At 45.0% G+C, this 23,852-nt stretch overlaps 2 protein-coding genes across 2 annotated transcripts; both read left to right on the top strand.

Annotated features, from left to right (window-relative positions):
- LOC8068891 (bisdemethoxycurcumin synthase) lies at positions 4,875-6,681 on the top strand. Its single transcript, XM_002453955.2, has one exon. The coding sequence runs from the start codon at positions 5,482-5,484 to the stop codon at positions 6,679-6,681; it is 1,200 nt and encodes a 399-aa protein (XP_002454000.1). The 5' UTR covers positions 4,875-5,481.
- On the top strand, positions 10,784-13,813 carry LOC110434817. Its single transcript, XM_021459552.1, has 4 exons — positions 10,784-10,817; positions 12,329-12,834; positions 13,373-13,426; positions 13,585-13,813. The coding sequence occupies exons 1-4, from the start codon at positions 10,784-10,786 to the stop codon at positions 13,612-13,614; spliced, it is 624 nt and encodes a 207-aa protein (XP_021315227.1). The 3' UTR covers positions 13,615-13,813.

Below are 23,852 nucleotides of genomic sequence, written 5' to 3'. Positions count from 1 at the left end.
AGACTGCTCCGACCACCGAGCGTTATATGCTCGGGGACTGGTCGATTAGTCTATTCAATTGCAGACGAGCACTATACGCTCGGGGACTGGTCGACCAGCCCACCAATTTGAGAGTTTGGGGATTGCACCGACCACCGAGCACTATACGCTCGGGGACTGGTCGACCAGCCCACCAATTTGAGAATTCAGGGACTGTACCGACCACCGAGCGTTATATGCTCGGGGACTGGTCGATTAGTCTATTCAATTGCAGACGAGCATGATATGCTCGGGGACTGGTAAATTCAATTTTTTAGACCTTGCTACAAGGCTCATACTTCGCCTTCCAGCAAGCTCGGGGACTACATCGGTACGATGCATCTAGCGATGCATCCCACATACAAAGCGGCTTTGGATATTCTTCTTTGGACCCTGGCACCACGTGACTACTTCACCTGCTACCAGGCTTGGGGACTAAGTGGGCACACTTCACCTTGCGGTGAATTTGCTTGTCTTGTTCATGGACTGTACTTTTCAAAAAAAAAGTAAAGTGGGCACACTTCACCAAAAAAGGAATATTTTTTCTCGAGAGCACCATGCATTCTTCGAACAGTTGGTTTCTTTGATGATGAAGTTAATCTGACGCCTTTAGATTTGTTCAAACTGTTGTCGCAACTATTTGGGCAATTTTCATAATGATTGAAGATATTAAGTTTCATTGGTCAAAGAAGCTCAAGACGGCGTGTTACTTCACAATACATGGTGCTCGGGGACTAGCTGTGGGGGTATAAAACCCTATACCCTTACGGCTAGACTTGGGCCAGGAGGCTTGGCCCATTACGAGACAAGCTCAAGGTTTGATCCGACAGCTCGGAGTTTCGCGCAAGGAAACAAGACGTGGAGATCAAACAGGATTCTAGTCGGTTAGAATAGGAATTGATATCGAACTATCTATGGCAATTGTAACCGACTATGATTAGTTTCCAGATCTGTAACCATGCCCTCCGGACTATATAAGGAGAGGCAAGGGATCCCCCTAGGACATCATATTCTCTCAACACAAATCAATACAACCAGACGCAGGACGTAGGTATTACGCCAACTCGGCGGCCGAACTATCTATGTTTAGTGTAGGACCCAAGTTGAACTTAGTAAATAAGAAGTCACTGCCTCTACTGGATGATGGTATTGACGCGATGGACTAGTTAAATTTCAACCAAAATGTTGCCTGTGTGTACTTTTTGGTCTATCGGTCCTGTCTGTGAGTAGATGAAAATTTTTTGGGTGTCACATCGGATATGTCGGAAGGATATCGGAATGGATTTTTAGAAACTAATAAAAAATAAATTACATAGCTTGTCAGGAAACTGCAAGACAAATCTATTAAGCATAATTAATCTATCATTAGCACATGTGGGTTACTGTAGCACTTAAGGCTAATCATGAAGTAACTAGGCTTAAAAGATTCGTCTCGCGATTTTCAACCAAACTGTGTAATTACTTTATTTTTTTTATGTATATTTAATATTCCATGCATATGTCCAAAGATTCGATGGGATGGATGAAAATTTTTTGGGTGGCAAGCTAAAGAGGGCCTAAAATTTGCTTACTCTTGCGATTTTGAAGAACGACTGCAGTACGGTTGGGGTCAGTATATTGTTTTTTATATATAATATTTGCTAGACGTCTATTCACATATTTATAATGCAGAATCTTTTGAAATTTGATAGCATGGATCTCCATGCTAAGGTTCAAAATATGGCATATTTTTTGCCTAATAATCTGTCAAGAGTCTTAATATGTAAGTTGGAGTTGCATGCTCATATTTAGCTTTTGGAGGTATTAAATTTGGTTGATTAGTTTGTCCAGTGGTTTCAGTTATACTTGCTACGTGGTTGGAGGTTTTAGTTATACTTCTTTTGGCGGCTGGTTGTGGATGAGTTCCTGAATAAAAGAAAGTGATTTTTTATCAAACAAATATATTGATTTGTAAAAAATAAGGTCCACATGCATGTGATGATTGATACGAAGAACTTTTATGGTCAAATTTATGGACTCAAAATAATGCCATGTTAGATTTTGAGAGTTTACTGACTAATGTTTACATGCTTCTGATGTTCTTGAAAGTATTTTCCATAGATTCTTAGAGTTATATGCAAATGATTTGTTCACAGGTCTACATAGTATGGGGCCAACGACTCTGTTTTTTTTTTGCCTAACTATATTCCTGTCTTGTTGGGTTTATGTTCTCACATTGCTTTGCTTCATTATGCAGAGTTGCATGGTTGCTTGGTCGGGCTTTGATACTTGAATATATAGTCGTTCATGGGTCAGTTGTTCCCATGGCATATATCCTAATCTAGTGAGTGGAATTCCCCTGCATCCGATGTGCTCATGCAGATATTGATTAGTAGTTAATCTGCAATATCCTTACATGCTATGTGGTTGCAGGTTAGTACTAAAAACTTCTTTTCATTGTAGAACTAGAAGGAATAAGCTAGTGCGTACTTTGCAGTTGGCTGGAACTTGGTTGTTGGTACTTTGCCGTTGGCTGGAACTTGTGTTTTGGTGGCTGGAACTTAATTAAAATCATTTTGTATTCGTGTTCTTTTTGTGTGTGTGTGTGTGGAGACATGGCTGGAACATGTATTCTGTTGTATGTATGATTAGAACATGTGCTTTTGTATGGAAACATGGTTGGAATACTATGTATGCATGAGAATTATATACGGTCACATTATTACGTAATTGGTTTGTAGTTTATAATTTTTGATGATTTTATAAATGGGCCAGCCCACAATGAGCTTGGACTGAACAATTATTGAGCCCTAGGCTAAAATAATTTAGACCAATTTGGCTGATTGTAAATAAAAAATTAATAAAATTCATGCTATATAGGTTGAATGTGAATTTTGTCACGTCACTCGTCATGTCATATGTGCCATGTCATTATCATGTGACACTATTCTATTCAATATATTATGACGAGTTTAGTCCTATCATTGCATCAATAACAAAAGAACTATAGTCATTGTATCAACGACAATGTCATCTGGTGGTCAGGCAATGATAAGAAACAGACTATCATCGTTAGGATCTAATTGTCATAGAAGCCTAGAATTCTTGTAGTGTTTATCCTTCTATAAAATTTAAAAACTATTAATCTAGATATAGATAATGTCTTTTCTAGAAAAAAAGCCAAAACAACTTAGGGGGTGTTTGGTTTGCCCGTGAAACTTTACCCCCCGTCACATCGAATGTTTGGACACATGCATGGAGTACTAATTAAATATATAGACTATTTACGAAACTAAAAACATAGCTGGAGAGTAACGAATCTTTTAAGCCTAATTAGTCCATGATTAGATACTAATTGTCAAATAAGACGAAATTGCTACAGTACCTGTTAAACTTTACCAACCAAACCAAACACCCTCTTATAATTTAGAATTGAGAGAGTAGTCAACAACCTTATTGTCCTAAACCACGTATATATATCTTGATGGGGCACATCACTTGTGAATGCTTTACCAGATATGTGATGTACTCCCCCGTCCCAAAATAAGTGTTGTTTTCGTTTCTCGAGAAATAACTTTAACTAAATATATAGTAAAAAATTTTAATATTTATAATACATAATTAATATCATTGAGAAGATTTTTAAGTCTAGTTTTTTAACAAATTTATTTAGAGATATAAATATTGTATGTATTTTCTACAAATCGAATCAAACTTGTGGCACGAAAACATAAAACGATACTCTTTTTGAGACAGAGGGAGTACATCTAACTTATGTGAACACCGCCTATGGACCAATTACTTCATTCACTGGCGGTGCCCCCCCAGCACAATAGATTTATTTAATACCTATATGAATTTATAGGAAAAAATATCAATTTCACATATTGTTTATTAAAATATTATGATTTTAGTTATAAATAGTGTAATTTTTTTAAAAAATATTAAAATATATAATTATGTATATTCTATCACATTAAAAATACGATTACATTTATTCGGTATTCCTTAATCAAAATCGATGGGTGGCTCCGCCTCTAGCCATCGTGGCTACTCCACCAACACCCCAATCAAAACCTGAAGCCGGCTGCATGTTTGTTAGCTGCGGCAGAATTGGACCAATAATCTCACATATAAAAGTTGGGTGGGATACGTCCTTGTCCGTGACCCCCACCCTGTAGACACTAGAAAATCTCATTGTTTCAAACACAGGGAACTAGCGTGAACAAGGTCTCAGCAGCCATTTAAATTTCTTACAGTATGTTGAAAAAGTTCGCAGTCCCGCTCTTAATAATTTGATTTATTACGGTAGCTAAATATACTCGTATCTGATGGTGGTGTTAGAGCAAATATTATAATAGAGCCAGCTGCTGGCTGTAAGATTTCTTTACAGCCTTTTTGCAGCCCAGTTATACAATGGTTAGCTCATCACTATTATACATGGTCCACTTATCTGTCTCACAGATTTTTTTGATTTTTGTGTCTGAGCCGGCTGTAAGCTTACAGCCTGCTTTTACTCTCTTCTATTCTCTCTCCTCCACCTCAGCATTTAGCTAGCTTACAGCCTGTTATAATACTTGCTCTTAGCGCTCTACTTCTTCCATTTGTAAATAATATACGAAGTTTTGGACATTTATATGCATGCATGAACCCCAATATGTATATACATTTGACCATACCTTTTTTAGATTATTTACTTATGAACATGATAATAGGTTCACAATTTGTAAAATTATAAGCACTATGAAAATACTTTTCACGACATAGTACTCTATATTGTACAACTTATATATATCGAGTCTGTTTGCTTCGCTGATAAGCTACGACTAAAAATATTATTCGTTCATTTATGTTGTGAGAGAAAAATACTGCTAAATGGTTGATGGATTCGGCAGATAAGCTCAAGATCATGTTTATGATTGATCAACTTTAAACAAGAGCTTATTAGAGACTATTTTGTTTTTTCAGCTAAACAAATGCAACTCCACAAACTATATTCTAGAAAAAAAAATAGAGTTGAGAGAGCAGCTTGCTTTACCGTAGAGTTTACATAGCAGAGTTGGTGTAACAGTTTCAAACACAACTTAACTCCTTCCCATGCATATGCATGGTTGTTGACTCCTTGACATACATATGCATGGCCTTGACCGGTTCAAGTCAGTCCCCAACGGCATCGGCGGCAGCCAGTTACATACCACTGTCCACCGGTATAGCCTATCGGATGCACGCGTATCCTTGTCTGCGGCCGGAACGCTGCGAACTGAACGAGGTCGATCACCACGCACGTCGTACACTGGTATACTGCTGCTATAAATACAACGCACCTCCTTCTCCAAACCACGCAAACCATCGATCCCTCTCAAGCTAGCTAGTCCATCTCACACTTGCTGCTCTCAGCTAGCTAAGCAACCTAGCTAGAGCCCAGCGCCCAGGAGCGAGCGGGAGAGCTAGCTGAGCTGAAAGCTGATCTGTGTGTCGCCGTCCATGGGGAGCGCACCGGCCACCGTCCAAGAGATGAGGCGTGCGCAGCGCGCGGATGGGCCGGCCGCCGTGCTCGGCATCGGCACGGCGAACCCGCCGACGTGCTTAGCGCAGGACGACTACCCCGACTACTACTTCCGCGTCACCAACAGCGAGCACCTGACCGACCTCAAGGGCAAGCTCACCAGGATCTGCAACAAGTCAGGCATCAAGCAGCGCTACATCCACCTCAACGAGGACCTGCTCGCCGCCAACCCGGACTTCACCGACCGCACGCGCCCGTCCCTGGACGCGCGCGTGGACATCGCCTCCGCCGCCGTCCCGGAGCTGGCCGCGGCCGCCGCGGCCAAGGCCATCGCCGAGTGGGGCCGCCCGGCCACCGACATCACCCACCTCGTCTTCAGCACCTACTCCGGCGCGCGCGCCCCGAGCGCCGACCGCCGCCTCGCGTCCCTGCTGGGCCTCCGCCCCACGGTGTCGCGCACCATCCTCAACCTCCACGGCTGCTACGGCGGCGGCCGGTCGCTCCAGCTCGCCAAGGAGCTCGCCGAGAACAACCGCGGCGCGCGCGTCCTCGTCGCCTGCTCTGAGATCACGCTCATCGCCTTCTACGGCCCCGAAGGAGGCTGCGCCGACAACATCCTCGGCCAGGCTCTGTTCGGCGACGGCGCTGGCGCCGTCATCGTCGGCGCCGACCCCGTCGCCCCCGTCGAGCGCCCGCTGTACGAGATGGCCTTCGCCTCACAGACCACGATACCGGAGACGGAGGACGCCATCTCCATGCAGATCAACAAAGGTGGCATGGAGTACCACATCTCCAACCAGGTGCCCCGTCTGCTGGGGTGCAACGTGGAACGTTGCCTTGTCGACGCCTTTCGCGCGCTCGGTGTTAGCGCTGCGTGGAACGACCTTTTCTGGGCGATTCACCCTGGCGGCCGTGCCATTCTGGACCACATCGAGGGAGTGCTCGGCCTGGACGACACCAAACTGGCGGCGAGTCGCCATGTGCTCAGTGAGTTTGGCAACATGAGCGGCACCACGGTGATCTTCGTGCTCGATGAGTTGCGCCGCCGTCGGGCAGCGATGGCCAAGCAGGGAGGGGAAGCGCCGGAGTGGGGAGTGATGATGGCTTTTGGACCAGGAATCACAATTGAGACCATGGTGCTCCACGCCCCTAGCAACCTTGACCTGAAGGGAAATTAACAACAATTTAAACATCAACCAAAAATACTATAACTTTTTATACAGAGTATAAAACATGGTATATAAAACCAGGTCTAATAGAGGTTGCCCTAGTAGCTAAAATAAGGTCCTTAATAGCTAATTCATGGACCATATATATAAGGTGGAGTGTTAAATTTGTTCCTTGATTGTCATCGTGTTATATTTATATTTTTTCTGAAAAAGTGTGTACTACTTTCACAAAGGTTGTACCTCTTTCCTCAAAAAATAGTTCGTTATTATATATATGGTTTTCTTTTAGTGTCTTTGTTATCGTATATTTTATGTTCCCTTAACATGTATGGCATACATGCATGTTGTTGCCAAAGAGTATTAGAATTTCTTTTGGAACGATTCGTTATTTTTTATAGCATTCAATAATGGGTGAAGTATAAACATTTGATAGTTTTTTTCTCCATATTAGCTATAATAATAATAAAGTGGGATTCTTCAACCTTTCTTTTTACTTCACGAAGTGCCCTCACTAGCCCTGGGCACAAAACCCGATACCCAAACCCCGAACCCGAAATACCCGAATCCGGATCTCAAAAACCCGAACCCACAGTACCCGAATTCTAGTTCGGATAGTGAATGTTAAAACCCGAATTTATTTCGGGTAAATCGGGTAACATACCCTGGTACCCGAAATACCCGAAGTACCGGGAGGCCTGGATTATTTTGTTCTCGTGTGAAGCAAGCACTGTTGTGATGGCAAGCAGCAAACTTGATATTTGCTCTTGTATCTTGTCAGTAGTAATTAAGTAGTCAGTATCTCAGTACTTGTCGTGGTTTGCACCTCGGTTAAAAACTTGATTGCGTCATGGTTTGAACTTGTTCCTTTATCTGTTACATGAATGAGTTATCATCTATTCTATGCAAAATTCTATGATGTTATCACTTTTGCTATGATTTTATATATTTTGGGTATATCGGGTATACCCGAATCCGAATTTGCGGGTACCCGAACCTGCGGGTAGTGGTTTTTTAGGGCTATTTTCGGGTAACAATTCTCATTACCTGAACTTTTGAAAACCCGAATTACCCGACCCGAACTTTACGGGTTACCCGAACGCCCATGGTTAGCCCTCACACACCTCTCCCTGTGCCTTATCACTATGTGAACTGCTACTGAGCGCTCATCTCTCACCTATCCATAACGTTAAATCACGAAGAGTTTCTTCCTTTTCGTCCGGATCCGTATTATAAGAGATAATAATGTTATATAATAACTAGATACAAGATGGAAACTAATTTAGTCGGGTATGGGTGTTGTTACTTCTTAAAGTTTTGTTGCAACTTTGTGTTCATTCTGCGGGTAACTCACGCTTGACTTGGAACAACGTGCATCTAGCAATGGTATAGAATCCTCACCTTCCGCGCGCCGTCCACGAGGTCGCGGTCCCGGCGGACGCTCTTGTCGACGCGGATCAGCTTGGAGGCGGTGAGGAGCTGCATCACCGTTCCGGCCGTGACGACGGGCCCGACGCCGAACTCCATGAGCGTGCCGCGGTTGGAGGCGAGAATGGAGCGCACCCAGTACAGTGGGTCGGCGCCGGAGGCCGCGTAGCGGACGCCGTAGAGCGGCAGGTGACTGCACACCATGAAGACGGACACGGACAGCCCCGTGTAGAGCATGCGCCGGTGGAACGGCACCGCCCTGTCCGCGGGCCGCACCGCCGGCATCAGCGCAGCCAGCGGCCGGACCATGTCCAGCACAAACGAACCGCGGGCGGCCATGGATCGATGAGCTTGCGTTATGCCGGTGGCCGATCGTTTGGGCATGTGAAGTTGTGCTTGTGGTCTCTACTCCTTCAACTGCTGTTAGTACTTCTTGTGTTAACCTATTTTTGCATCCTGGCCTTGCGTGCTGCGTTTTATGCACCCTGCCGGACACCCTGAGACCTCAGTTGGGATGGCGGCCTCCGCGGCCTCCGACTCCGAGTTGGCGCGATCTAAGCCGATTCCGACTTGCGTTGCGGGGGCGGCACGGCGGGCGGCGGGGCGCGGCGGGTCGCCAGCGGGGGCGCTCTCGCGAGGGGCGAGACGACCCATCTCAGGCCGGAGAGTTTGACTTTTTAGTTAGCATTTTTAACACTTGACAGGTTAACATTTCAACAGAGCTCGCAATTCAGAAGGTGGAACCGATTTAGGTCAGCTGCAAAAACTTTTGGAATTTTGACACAGTAGCACTTTTGTTTGTATTTATAAAACAATGTCCAATAATTGACTAACTAGACTTAAAAATTCATCTCATGATTTAAAAACAAATTGTACAATTAGTTATTTTTTATTTATATTAAATACTTTAAGCATATGTCGCAAGATTTGATGTGACAGGAAATCTTGTAACTTTTGAAATTTTGAAGGGATCTAAACATGACTTATACACGAGTGACCTAACAAAATCTTGACTACTAGGCCTTGTTTAGTTCCCCACCCAAAAAAGTTTTTAGTTATCACAGAATATTTGGACGTACTAAATGTAGATAAAAAACAAAGTAATTACACAGTTTGGTTAGAAATCACGAGACAAATCTTTATGGGCTCTTATATTCTTACCCCTGTTTTATATGAAAATTGTAGTTTTGCTCCTATTTTTTTAACTTTGTGAATTTACCCCTGTGTTTTAAAAACGAAGCACACTTTACCCCTGTTAAGTCATCCTCCCCTAACGGTGTTAACTTTTATACAAAAGGATAAATATGCCTATGTGACTTTGCCCCTTGTTTCTAAAGCTATTTGTGATTTTACCCCTGATTTAGAACAAGACATTTTGTATTTTGACAAAAAATGGTTAGTTTTGGCCAAAATTTTTTTGACACAAATTACAATTATTTTAAATCATATTTGATAATGAAAAATATTTAAAATTTTAGTAGCATCTTAGTAAAATTTTGATACCGCAATAATAGCAATCCATGAGTCGTTCTCTAGGAGCAAGGATATGCATATGTTTTCTCTGGCCAACACGTCGTACCGTAGTCCGCAGGGATAGGCTGCCGATGACCGCGCCCCGCTGCCACCCCGCGGGCTGCCGACACCCTGCGCGCCGTCGCCCCATGGCCTGCACGCCGACGTCGCCCTGCGCGCTGCCGCTACAGGACTCCGCCGCTGGATGCGCAAGTGCCGTGGGTGAGCCCAGCGTCCAAGGGCCCCCGCACACACGCTCTTGGCCCGAGCGCTGCGGCCGGGCACCGCCGCCGTCACGCCCGCGACCAGGATTCGCCTCCGCCCCGCGGTCAGGACCTGCCGCGGCCCGACGGCCGGTAGCCGCCGCTGTTGACCTACAGCCAGGAACCGACTCCGCCTCGCGCCGCGTGCCGCGATGTCGAAACTGACGCAAGAGCCTCGCACGCCCCCGATCGAGCCGCGACGCGTTTGCGCTTTGCCTCCAGTTGGACGAACAAGAGGCTGAAGAAGTGAAGATAGGATAAGGGGCAATTTGGTATTTTTTTGCTTTTCTGTTTTGGGTTTTTAATTTTTTTAATTTATTTATTCCAGTCCATCAAACGGGCAAACGGACAATTCGTTTCAAAAATAATAAGGGCAAAATCACAAAGTTAAAAAAATTTATAATTGAACTGCTGGACAGGGGCTAGAACATAATTTTTCCAATCTTTTAAGCCTACTTAGTCTATGATTAACCTTAAGTGCTACATCTACATGTGCTAATAATAGATTAATTAGACTTAATAAATTCGTCTAGTAATTTCCACACGAGTTATGTAATTATGTTTTTATTAGTATCTAAATACCCATTCCGACGTCCTACCAAACGGACACCCAAATTTTTTTTTACCCCCTTACAAACTTCCTGCAAAACCAGTGTGATCCTGATGCCTTGTTTAGTTCACTCTAAAAACCAAAAAAACTTTTTAAGGTTCTCTGTCATATCGAATCTTACGGCACATGTATGAAGCATTAAATATAGTCAAAAAACACTACTGAATGGTTAATTTATTGTAAGAGAAAAACACTACTGAATGACTGGTAGGTTCGGCTGATAAGCCGAAACGAATAAAGGGGTGAACGTGGAGCATGGACATGGCAGCATAATTTTTTTCTTTCTCCGGCGGGTGGAGCCATGGAGGTGGTCACGTGGGTGGAGGTGGACACGAGTAATAAAGAAGTTTATAGCGTTATCTCAAAATGTGACAGAATGGTATTTTAAGATAATGTTCATTCTTTTGGTGCTATTTCAGCGATGGAAAACTTTTGATGGTATTTTCCACATCCCAATCTTTTGGTGCTATGGAACCAAAATTTTCTAGACTTTTTTACTATATATATCTAACATAATGTATAGTCATGTACATAACAAAAACTATTTAATATAATGTATGTACATAACAAAAAAACTATATTTATAAAAAAAGAATAGAATACATTGTACTTTGAAATGGACAAATAACATTTATATCCCATTTTGATTTTGATTACAAAGGTTGTGAGGTGTGGTGGCACCGCGCAAGCGTGAGTCTCTTGCTAGCTACTCCCAGAGCCGTCTCAATAATTTTAAGGGCCCTTGGGCAAGTAAGATAGTAAGAGTCTAGTAATCTAATTTTTTAATACAACGATTAAAACATAAGCACTAATAATAAAAATTAACTTGCAACATAGGTTTGAGGAAGTCAGGCCTGCCTCTCATCATGTGCGAATGAGTGGCATTGCGTGTCGTGGCTTCACAATGTCTCGCCACACAAAGCGATATCATCGTGGTCGACTAATCAGGATTGATCGGCGATCATGATAGCTAAATATCTGAATAGGAAGTGATGACAAGTTAATTTCGACTTGTGCTAAATGTATGAACATGTAAAGTTCTATTTTAGTATTCCAAATATATATTATAAATACTATATATAGACATATATTCATGGGCCCCTCCGTGGAATGGGCCCCTGGCCGTCGCACCTATTGCCCTCCCCTCTAAGACGGCCCTGGCTACTCCCTCCACCCTAAATAAGTATATTTTTTACTTTTACACTTCTTATTTGACCGTTCATCTTATTCAAAGTATCTCAAGTAATAAAATAAGACATAAAAGATAAATAATATTTATATAAAATTTTTAAATATAATGAACAGTCAAACAAGAAGTCTCAAAGTAAACAATACCACTTAATTTAGAATGGAGAGAGTATGTCTCATGGAAAGCACGATTTCATGGGGCCTACATTTCAAAGATTGGGAAGAGATGAATGAATAAAATTCGGGTTTTGAATATTATTAAGGATAGATAGATTTGAGGATTTTTGATTTTTATATATAAACCAACAAAGCTTGGTACGAAAATGGTGTGTTGTAATAAAGAACAAAAGATGCAATATTTTTATATAGGAGTATGCAGGAACATCAGAGTACATACAAACTTATATATAGTTAAATGTAGACGAAAAAAACTAATTGTGCAATTTGGTTGTAAATCGCGAAACGAATCTTTTAAACCTAATTAGCTCATGAGCCATAACTGCTATAGTAACCCACAAACGTTAATGACGAATTAATTAGGTTTAATAAATTTATCTTACAGTTTCCAGGCGAGCTATGTAATTTGTTACGTATTTCCCCTCCGCCCCCATCTTCTCCAAGATTTGCGAAGCAGACCCTCCGCACGCCTTCCCGGCAGGCTTTTCTTCCCGCCACGATGGCCTCCGGTCCAGGAAAGACCCAAGACGCCAGGAGTCCAACGCCGCCGCCGCCGCCGCCGCTACAGAGCGGCCTCCCCTTGCTCCGCAGTCCGAGATCATCGAAGAACATGTCCATGGGCCACCGGAAGCCGGAGGCAGGAACCCCTCCGCCGCCACGGCCACAGCCGTGGGGGCCGAGCAGAAGGGCGAGGAGACCATGTCTCTTTTCCGACGGGACTCCGCTGGCGGCAAGTCCCCTCTTCCTCCACGCCCCCCCTTCGTCTCGAGAGCCAGCGGTCCGAGCTCCGCGAGCGGCAAGGCCCCCCGCCCGACCCCTCCGCCCTATCCGATGTCCAAGGAGGTGTTGGCGAGCGGCATGGTGGTGAGAGATAAGTGGAAGAGGGACGTGTTCAACGAACTGATGTTGGAGTTCCAGAGGGAGAGGAGCGAGGAAACGGACCAGACAGCCGAGGCTGAGGGAATGCCGAGGCAACAGAATGAGCAGGTGTTGTTTCCTGGTATTTCTACTATGTTCTTGAGCGATTCCTGTTTGCTTGTGATTTGGTCTTTGGGAGATCGAATCCTGGCGTTCTTGGGGATATTTGGGGAGGATTTTGGATACTGGAGTCTGTAGTTAAGAAATTGTACGGCATCCTAGAGTAGGGGTGGAATCCTTCGGCAGATGTTGGGGGCCAATTTCTCTTTCTGGGTTGCTTAGAGTGGCAACGATCTTGCAGAGACTTTTGTAGGTGCATGTTCTTGCATTGTTATAATCGATATTTCTGTTCAGTTTGATGTCATGCTTTCATTTTACCGTCAAATGTCAGGGCCAATCTCTATGTTTTTTTAGATAGCATAAAGCAATGTAGTTTCTTTATATTATTGGCCGATTACATGCATTGCTAGTTTAGCCATTGCCTGGCTGATTTATGGCCTAAAGCATAATCATATTTTGAATAGCTGACAGGATTTGATAAGTGTCGATTTTGTTATTACTAATCCCTTGTTTGAATATTTGACTTTGGACGTTAATTTTGGAACAGGTGAACTCACCAGCACTTTGGCCCAAAAAAGTCAAGAAACTGCTCTGGAGAAAGGTACGATATGACCTGAATATTTCTTTGGTTGTGATAGGTAACTGGTGTGAGCACTCTTGTGCCAATTTTTGTGTTTGAGATGTTGGATTAGGATTGTTCAGTCTTTGTTCTATCCATGCTTATATGAAATACTGAGATCATAAAATTTATTCTGGCAGGAGATCATGTTCAAAATGGGTGAAGCATAGAGATGAAAGCAATGGCAAATGTTATTGTTTTTGTTCTGCCAAGATTAGATGATTTTTAATACTGTTGTAATCTGATATGGAATTTCAAGGGGAAAAGACAATGTTGGTGTGATGTTTCCATAATTTTAAAAGTGTTATTGCTTACATTTAACGGTCAATATTTATGTCTTATTCTTCATTGTACCACAAATTGACCTTGTTGACATGTTTCTAAGGAATTCTTAAGACAAACATAAAGGATTGTGATGTTGATGAATGGTCTAATAGTTGAAGTTATTATATGATTAGCAAAAGAGAAAATTATCAGATACATAATATCTCAGATACTTCTGTAGTAATATTTCAAAAAGTTCCATTGCCTTCTCCATTGTTTTCTTCTGTGAACTATTACATGGATCTTGGCATTAATTATTACTGTTGCTTCTAATTACGGCAAAAAATGTGGAATTTTTAACCCATTTTATGTGGAATAGTTTTTGGTCAGGATAGGAATCTCCAGCCAAATTTACATAATACCTCATGCGAACTACCAGTTTTGACTCCATACACTGTTTATGTGCCTCTTCTAATTGATATTATTGGTTTGTGATGGGACCTTAATTGGCTTGGAGTTTGTATTGAATTCAAGAAATGAAGTATATTTTCTTTCTTTCTTTATTCATCGAACAAATCAGTATCAGCAAAACCATTGCATTTATTCGTGGCTTAAGGTTTTCTTATAATGTGGAAACCTGAAAACTTAACAAATTACCATCCCATATTAGAACTGTTGCTTCCTGATTCAGATCTTTTTTATTTGAATTCCTTTGCTCTTGTTTTTGTGTTGTTATATTAGATCTTTCTGTCAGGTTGAAATCAATTATGCTTATTTGAGATAGCATATCGATGTAGTTTTCTTCAAATCATTGCCCAATTACATGCATTTCTGATTTTAGCCCTTGTCTGGCTGATTTATGAAATTGGTTCGGAATCCCCAAAGCATAATCATTTGAATAGCTGACAAGATTAAGTTTGGATCAGGCTATTCTTCCCGCCATGATGGCCTCCGGTTCAGGAAAGAACCAAGATGACACCAAAACCAAAGAACTGGTTGATTTGCTGAGCGAGGAGAAGTCCAACGCTGCCTCCTCTACTACAGAGCCGTCTCCCGCCACTCCTCCATTCAAGAGCCTCCAAGAACAGTGCCATGGGCCACTGGAGGCTGGAGGCAGCAACTCCTCTGCCTCCACAGCCGCGGCGGCTGAGTGGAAGGGCGAGGAGAGCATGGCTCTTTCCCGACGGAGCTCCGCAGGTGGCAAGCCCCCTCTTCCTCCATGTAAGGTTGAAAACAGAACAGAAATATCCCTAACCGAACCGCATCGTTTTCTAAATTTGACCCGATCGATTCCGTATTTTTCGGACAAATTCGGATTCGGTTCGAAATTCGGAGTACTAAATTCGAACTCGGAGCGAAATCGGTTTGGGGTTTGTTCGACCGGTTTCCATATTTCCATATTATATTCGGAATTTGATCGTTTTCAAATTCGGACAAATTTGGATTCGGTTCGAAATTCGGAGTACTAAATTCTAACTCATGTTATCTATTATATTCAGATGCTTTGACTAATGTTGTGGCTAAACTCAAAATTGAGGTATGTTCATTGACTGCTTGGTGCTTGCTATCCTTAACTGTACTAGTTGCTACATCTAATTTTAATTAACTTTGCAATAGGAAAATAACAAGGAGGAAGATGAGCACTACGAGGAGGACAGGGACAACGAGGAAGCAATAGACATTGACGGTGATCCGGACGTCATGAACGAGGAAGCAATAATTGTTTGTTCTAGACTTATATATTTGTGTGTCGGTGTGATGACACTTGAGAGTTTATGCGGTCATGCACTTGTTTGGCTATTGACTGTTATTGGATGGTATAGTATGGTTCTGGACTTCTGGTAGTATGGTACTGTACTGGTGGCGAGTGGACACATGGGTGGTATTCATACACTTCGTTAAGATTATGTACTGTGGATCGGTATTCCGTATTAATTCCGTATACCGACCGTGTTCTCGAATTGGTTCGTGTTCGAGATTCTGTATGTTCGAGTTCGTGTTCGTGTTCGGCTTTACCGTTTTCGTTTCCGTTTTCATATTTAAATATAAAAAATAGAAAATAATTGAGCAGTTTTTCGACCGAGTTCGACCGTTTTCATCCTTACCTCCATGCACTGCCTCCATCCCGAGAGCCAGGGGGGCGAACATCGATATGAAGGGCCCGGTCAATGAACAGGTGCTGTTTCCTGCATCTTTTGACTACATTCTTGCGTGGTTCCTGTTTGTTTGTGATTTGGCCTTCATCTTGGCAGAGGATTTAGCACACTGGAATCAATATGGCATCCTAGAGTAGGCCAGTAGGTGTGGAATCCTTCGGCAGATGTTGGGGCCGATTTCTCTTTCGGTGTTTCTAAGAGTGGAAACTATCTTGCAGAGGTTTATGTAGGTTCATGTGTGTAAAATTTTAGGAGCAATCTTTATGCATATTTAAGATAGCATAAACCTTGCAGTTTCTTTAGATCATTGCTCAATTACATGCACTGCTGATTTTAGCCCTTGTTGATTTCTGAAGTTGGCTTGGGGGCCCCAAAACATAATCACATATGAATACCTGAGAAGACTAGATAAGTTTCAATTTTGTTCTCGTTGCTCCCTTGTTTGAATATTTGACTTTCAACGTTAATTTTGGAACAGGTGAAGTCACCAACAATTTGGCATGAAAATGTTAACAAGAAATCACTCTGGACAAAGTTACAATATGACCTGAATATTTCTTACATCTCTAATTATATTTGGTAACTGGTGTGAGAACTCTTGTGCCAATTTTTGTGTTTGTGATGTTGAATCAGGATTGCCCAACCTTTGTTCTATCCATGCTTATATCAAATATTGAGATCATAAAAAAAATTGGCAAGAAATCAGTTTCAAATGGTGTACCATACTGATGAAATCAATGGCAAATGCTATAGTTTCTGTTTTTTCAAGATTAGATGAGTCTTAAGTAATGAGTACTCTTATGATCTGATATGGAGTTCAAGGGGAAAAAATTGGTTACAGTGTATCTTGCTCCCACAAAGTTTAATGAGGATGCTACATGTGGGGTCTGCATATCGGGTAGAAGAAGGAGAATAAATCACACGCGGATTTTTCTCATCGCCACTCTGATATTCTTAGGTCATCTCCCTACTGCAACAGGTAACCTACAACTATGTTTTGTCTTTCCTTGCAGTGTGCTTAGTTGCGTGTGAAACTTGACAAACGGTATTCCTTTTATTTGCTCCGAAGGTTTCCAGAGATACAATTTACATGAGGCTGCTAATGAGCTACAGGCGCCCAGATACCAGGTTCAGATACTGCAAGCGCTAGCAGCTCAAGAGGCTCATGAAGCAGCTAGGTTTAAAGTTCTGTGGCCGACTGCTGCGGTTGTACTTTTTCTAGCTTTTCTCTTCGGTAACATCATGGGTATGTACCTCAATGGAATTTTGCCGCTTCGTTATACACATGCATTTGACATATATCTAACTTGTTAAAATGGCTTACAGCTGGTGCTAACAATGGGCTGGAGGAAGTAATGCCACCTGAAGCGCCAGCACCTGACATTGGAAGAGGTTCAGATCTGCTAATTGTTGTGCTGATTCTTTTTGCTTTGGTGATGGTCACAGTAGCTCTTCGCGTAGTTTTGCGTGGTCGATTATGACATGAGTGATGCTGATAGGAGGGTGGTGTAACTGGTGCACTTGTGCCGTCAAAATCAATTGTAACTAATGTTGATATATTGGTAATGGTGGTTTCTATACTGTGTAGTGTGAGGAACCGTCCACATTAACCTATTCAAACCGAGCTATCGATCTTCCAATCGGCCCAGCTTAATGGAACTAATTCCTGTAGATCCTGACACACCACAAGTATGCCCACAAGCACAAAATAAATATGTTACAGGTCATACACAATTACACCACTAGGTTTATAAGATATTGTAAATTAAATAGGTTCAAGTGTATACATCACATATTTTTGGAAAGGTCTAATCATCATACACTCATATACATTACTACGTAACACAAAGCATGGAGAATAGGCGTGATAGGCAGTCAGGCAACTATACAACAACGACATTAGAGCATCTTCAACGGTTTTGCAATTTTCGTTTTGCAAAATAAGAAGTTTGTCAAGTCTTAAATTAATATGCCAAGTCACAAAATTGAGTGTCTCCAATGGTTTTGGCAAAATTGAGTTGGCAAAACCAAATGGTGGACCCGGTCGTTATTTTTTCATGCGTCTTTTCTCTTCGCGCCGTCCACTCCGTCGCGCGGGAAGTCTCCCGCGCGTTGTGTTGTGCCGCCGCCTCCTTCAGTTCGCGCTGGTGCGTTCGCTTCAAGGGAAAAAAAAGTGGGAGACGGCGGTGCGTGAGGGGTTTCTTCACGAGGCGGACGGCGGCGCGTGGTGAGACTTTGTGTCACGAAGAGAAGTCAGAGGCAGATCGGGACTTTGTGTCGCGATATGTCGCGATGGAAGTTTTCCCTATATGGCGCGAAGAGGAGTCGGAGACGCGCGGGAGACCAGAAACCGCGCGGGAGGAGAGACCGATCGCCCTTTGCCAAGTCGTCTGAGGTTTGGCAAAAATGCCAAGTTTTCTCCCTCATTTGCCAACTTTGCCAAAATGCAAAACTCAAATGCAAAACCACTGGATATCTCATTTTGAGCTTTCTGGCAAATTAGTCAAATGCAAACCTCAATTGCAAAACCGTTGGAGATGCTCTTAGAACTCTCCGGTGCATTGCACTCAGGGAGCACCAGGAAAAACAGACTGGGGCTATGCACCGAAAGGATCGCTCCAGTGCACCAACAGAGCAAGCACTGGAGCTTCCAGCCTCTAACAGTCATCTCCAACCGCTAGTCAACTATTCCATAGTAATTGCGAATCCTCATATGTTCCACGGTACTATAGATGGCCAAACGGGCCACACGGCACGAGCACGGAACGGCACGTCGCGGCACGGGCACGACTCGGCACGGGCACGATTTGGCACGCGTGCCTGCCGTGCCGTGCCTGACGTGCTACCGTGCCAGCCTCCCAGCACGAGCACGACACGGCTGAACTTGGAGCGTGTTGTGCCGTGCTGCTCGGCACGGCAGCACGCCAGTACCGTGCTGGCCCGAATCTGGGATGCTTCAACGCGCCCGCATGGCGACGACCACGGAGCTCCCCAGACAGATCTCGGCGACGAGGATGGAGATGAGGAGGAGCAGGGAGGACGAGGCTACATCGAGGGTCAAGAAGAAGGAAGAAGCGTGAAGACGGACACCACTCCGTCAAACTCCGTGTGGCCGTGACGACCGCCGGGCGCCGGCCACCGGGAAAACGAGGGCTAGGGTTTCGCCCTTCACGGCTCAGCAGCGCAGAGAGGAGAGACGAGAGAGAGAGAGACTGAGCGAGCGGCGGGGAGAGGAATGAAATGAGCACAGTGGACGCTAGGGTTTCGCCCCCCTCCTTATATAGTCGCCCGCGTAACAGGATGGAATGGACGGTGGAGATCGCTTGGGGGAAGGGATCCAACGGCTCCCGTGCCTGGAGCGGGCTGATGGAGCGGGCCGACGCCGTGCTGGCCGTTGGACCGGGCGGTGCCCGTGCCGTGCTGTCATGTGCGACTTCCAGCACGGGCACCGGCACGGGAGCGTGCCGTGCCAGCACGGGCACGAGGCAGGCCGTGCCGGGCCGTTTTCGGGCCGTGCTTTATCGGATCGTGCTTGGGCCGGCCCGTTTAGATCAGCCCGTTTGGCCATCTATACACGGTACTAGCTTCACCAAGAAATATGCATGCTAACATGCTCCATTATGGTTTTACTATCTCCATCACTGAATTTGTAAAAGTCGGTACTTTCCAACCATCATGAGCTTTCAAGTAAAACTGTGAAGGATATGACTTACCTCCAGCTGATCTAAAATGCACACCCATAGTTTTCTTCTAAATCTTTATGCAATTTTTTCATAAATCATCTTAAAGCTTCATCCCACGGGTCAGATGGTCAATTTGTGAAGTATTTGTCTACATGTTAGCAGTTAGAGTTAACTTTTTAACGGTGTTTTAGAAGGGTTTGGCAAATCCATATCATGAGCAAAAGGATGTGATGTTGTGGTATTGATATTGGCTCGTGTAGTGAAAATAGATGGCATGAGCAACCGGTCTCGTACCCCTCCGCGTCGTCTCTCAGGGCGACGGGAGGGGCGACCGCAACCGCCAGCCCAAGCACCCACGCCATAGCCCCCCCTAGGCCGCTGTTGCCACCATCTTGAGCACGGCGACAGCGGCCTGCCGCGGCTGTTAGATATGTGTCGAATATGTGTACAATTGGTTACGTTGGACTTGAGTTGTATTAGGGGCTAGGATAGAGTTGGAGTCAAACTCTGTGTCCTAGGGGACCATAAATATGAGGTCACCCCTGTTGTAACCATGAGACGACTTGGCGGCTGGTTTGAGTGGCGGCGAGGCCGCGGAATCGCCCGGATGCCAGTATAGTTGTTGTTTATGGGGAGGAGCGCTCGTAGTCATTGCCCCGAGGATTAAGCATATCGCCGAACCTCGTTAAAAAAACATCATGCCTCGGTGTCGTTCTCGTTTGCGTATTTTCTTCTATGTTGATTATGCTTCCGCGTTTATCAGTTAATAGATCTGTTTGGGTCTGGAACTAACCGTACACTATAACAAATGGTATCAGAGCCAGATTTATAGAAGAAGATCGTGGGAGGTGCGATGGATATGTTTCACACCGCGCAAGGCTCGCATGGGTGTGTCCAGAGAAGGACATGGCGCAAGGTGGAGCATGACGGCGATCGACGACTCGATCGGTGGAGTTGGAAACTTCGAGCGGGTGGCTCGGACCGTCCAATGGACTGCAATCAACAGGGATCGTTCCTGACGTGGAGATCGGGTTGATGACGGCTGGTGGCTGCTGTTCGATAGGGGTCGGTCAGACGTGACGACCAGGTTCGACGGTGCGGCTGGAAGACGTCATGAATAAAGACGGCGGCTTTGACTCGAGACCAGATTGATGAGATTTTGATCTTGATCGGGATGATCGTTGCTGGAGTAGTAACGATGATGGCGAAAAATATGGTGGACTCAACGTGTTGATGGAAGCCGTGTTTTTCTGAGGTTATGTCGCTGTGATTAGTGGCAGCGTGCGGCATCTGGTGTTGCTTGTGGGCACAGGCTCGATATTTTTTCTTGTTGATCGGGAAGTACAAACTTCAATTTGGTCAGATACGAGGAGGATATGTATGCTATTGTCACGTGGAAGAACTAGTCCGATCTATATACATGCATGCATGGGAAGGGCATGCATCCAGGTGCACGGCATGTGTGATCTAGAGTCAGGAGGTTTGGATCTAGCAGGAACAAGTTTATTGTTTTTTTGTCCATGTTTGGCTTCCAGGAACTCTCGTCTTTTGCCATAGGGTGGGCCCAAGAGTATGCACAAGGATGGATACGGATTGATAGTCTCTTGCATCACGGAATACGTAACCGGAAGGGACGTACGGTAGGAGGAGTCCGTTTTGAACTCATTGCCGAGTTACAGGAGGGCAGAAGTCCAGCTTGGACTTGCTGTCGATTTTTGGTCTCCATAAATACAGAGAGGATCACGGCATATTGCGGATCAAAATCAACTGGCAATTTAGAGCTGAAATTTGCAGAGTTGCGGTGATCTGCGGGCGACGCTCAAGCGGGTTGACTTCGTTGTGTGCGAGCGGCGGGGCAGTCGACGGGAGGCTTGCAAGCGACGTGGTTGTGCACAGGCTGTGTACGGCGGCGGCGACACACGACAGATTTTCACAGCACGTGCAGGGGCGTGTGCTGCGTTGACGTGTGTGCTGCAGCGAGGAACAAGCGCGTGGGTGACGTGTTTGGTGCGTGTGGAACGAGCACGCGGGCGTACATAAGGTACGTGATTTTTCGACGATCTGTGGCAACAGGCAGATGGCGTCGATGGCATCCAAATTTGAGGTGACGAGGTTTGATGGCACCGGGAACTTCGGGCTGTGGCAGACAAGAGTGAAGGATCTGTTGGCTCAACAGAGTATCTCGAAGGTGCTCAGCGGGATTAAGCCGGAGAAGGTAGATGATGACAAGTGGGAGGAGATGCAGGCGCAGGCTTGTGCGATTATCAGGTTGTGTCTCTCTGATTAGATCATGTACCATGTCATGGAGGAAACTTCGCCGAAGAAATTTGGGATAAGTTGGCCAGTCAGTTCATATCCAAGACGGTGACTCAGAAGCTGTATCTGAAGCAGAAGTTATTTGGCTTGAAGATGCAGGAGGGGTCAGATCTTACAGAGCACATCAATGTCTTTAATCAATTGGTTGCTGATCTTATGAAGGTCGATGTGAAGATTAATGATGAAGACAAGGCTATTATTCTTTTGTGTTCGTTGCAGAGGTCTTATGAGCACTTGGTTACTACACTGACGTATGGGAAGGAATACATCAAGGTGGAGGACATTGTTGCTGCGTTACTTGCTCATGATCAAAGGAAGAAGAATAATACAACAGAAGAGTCTTTTGGTGATGCTTACCTAGTCAAGGGTGATCGTAGTGTGGAAGATAAGAGGGGCAACAAAAAGAAAGGGCCACAGTGTTATAAGTGCAAGGGTTGGGGACATGTAAAGAGAGATTGTCCAGAACTGAAGAAGGATGGATGATCCATAAGTGTTGTGATTGCCAACAAGAAGAAATATGACTCGGATAGCGATGGTGGCATTCTCACAGTGTCAAGTGAAGAGTCTTGTGAAGCGTGGTTGTTATATTCAGCTAGCTCGTTCCATGCAACATCAAAGGAGTTATTCTTGTCATACACTGAGAAAGAAAATGGTTTTGCTTACTTGGGAGATGGTTCAGGCTATCTTGTTGTTGGAGTGGATGACATCAAGTATAAGTTGTATGATGGTGAAGAGATACTGCTTAAGGGTGTGAAACATGTGCCGGGGCTAACAAGAAATCTGATTTCGCTTGGTTTACTGCATGAACAAGGTTGGTTGTATCAGGCTATTCCTGATAAGAAAACCTTAAGAGTCATGCATGGAGGCAAGACAGTCATGATTGGTGAGAAGTCAAGTGCACACCAATACAAGCTTAAAGGAAATATTGTTGAAGGTGGAGTCATGGATGGCAATGCAAATGTGACGGTGTTCTATCCAAGTGGTGATGTGGCTGTGGGATCAGCCTCATCAGGCCGTTCTAAGTGAGAGGCGGAAGAGATGGCTCAAGTCCGGGTACATGGAGGTTCGTGCATGAACGACTTCAAGATGGCGTGCATATTCGCCAAGGTGGAGTTTGTTAGATATGTGTCGAATATGTGTACAATTGATTACGTTAGACTTGAGTTGTATTAGGGGCTAGGATAGAGTTGGAGTCAAACTCTGTGTCCTAGGGGGCCATAAATATGAGGCCACCCCTGTTGTAACCATGAGACAACTTGGCGGCTGGTTTCAGTGGCGGTGAGGCCGCGAAATCGCCCGGATGCCAGTGTAGCTGTTGTTTATGGGGAGGAGCGCCCGTAGTCATTGCCCCGAGGATTAAGCATATCGCCGAACCTCGTTAAAAAACATCATGCCTTGGTGTCGTTCTCGTTTGCGTATTTTCTTCTATGTCGATTATGCTTCCGTGTTTATCGGTTAATTGATCTGTTTGGGTCTGGAACTAATCGTGCACTCTAACAGCGGCGCCAAAAGGCTCCCCCGCAGCAGCTCCAACTTCCATCTCTCCCTCTTCCTTTCAAGGCAAGCTTCAAGGTCAAGGATGGCCGGCCGCCACTCAAGCACCGGATCCGCGCCGTCCAGCACCGGATCCGCGTCCTCCTGCTCCGGATTCGGCGACCCCCTGCCTGGCTTTGGCTCATGGTGACCGCACAAGGCGAGGTGGGCGGTGGCGGTACGGACACGGGGGAGGGGGAGTCGGAGTCCGCCGACGAGCGTCGCCTCCGGCGGCGGATCTCGTACCGGGAGTCCGCGTGGCGGTCCCGTGCGCGGAAGCAGCGCCGCCTCGACGAGCTCCGCGTCACCGCTACGGTCCTGGAGCGCAGGAGGCGCGAGCTGTCCGCCGGCGCGCCGCCGCTCACGGCCGCCTGGCCCTCGCCCTCCTCGCCAACGCCGGGCTCTGCGCCGAGGCCGCCGCACTGTCTCGCCGCCTCGCGGCCGCCCGCCGCGCGC

This window comes from Sorghum bicolor, chromosome 4 (genome assembly GCF_000003195.3).
Source record: "Sorghum bicolor cultivar BTx623 chromosome 4, Sorghum_bicolor_NCBIv3, whole genome shotgun sequence".
Lineage (NCBI taxonomy): Eukaryota > Viridiplantae > Streptophyta > Magnoliopsida > Poales > Poaceae > Sorghum > Sorghum bicolor.
This window is presented reverse-complemented; position numbering and strand designations above follow the sequence as displayed.

Coding starts and splice junctions, on each gene's coding strand:
- LOC8068891 (XM_002453955.2), top strand. CDS start 5,482: ATGGGGAGCGCACCGGCCACCGTCCAAGAGATGAGGCGTGCGCAGCGC.
- LOC110434817 (XM_021459552.1), top strand. CDS start 10,784: ATGGAGGTGGTCACGTGGGTGGAGGTGGACACGA. Junction 12,835..13,372: donor CGAGGCAACAGAATGAGCAG/GTGTTGTTTCCT, acceptor ATTTTGGAACAG/GTGAACTCACCAGCACTTTG. Junction 13,427..13,584: donor AGAAACTGCTCTGGAGAAAG/GTACGATATGAC, acceptor TTATTCTGGCAG/GAGATCATGTTCAAAATGGG.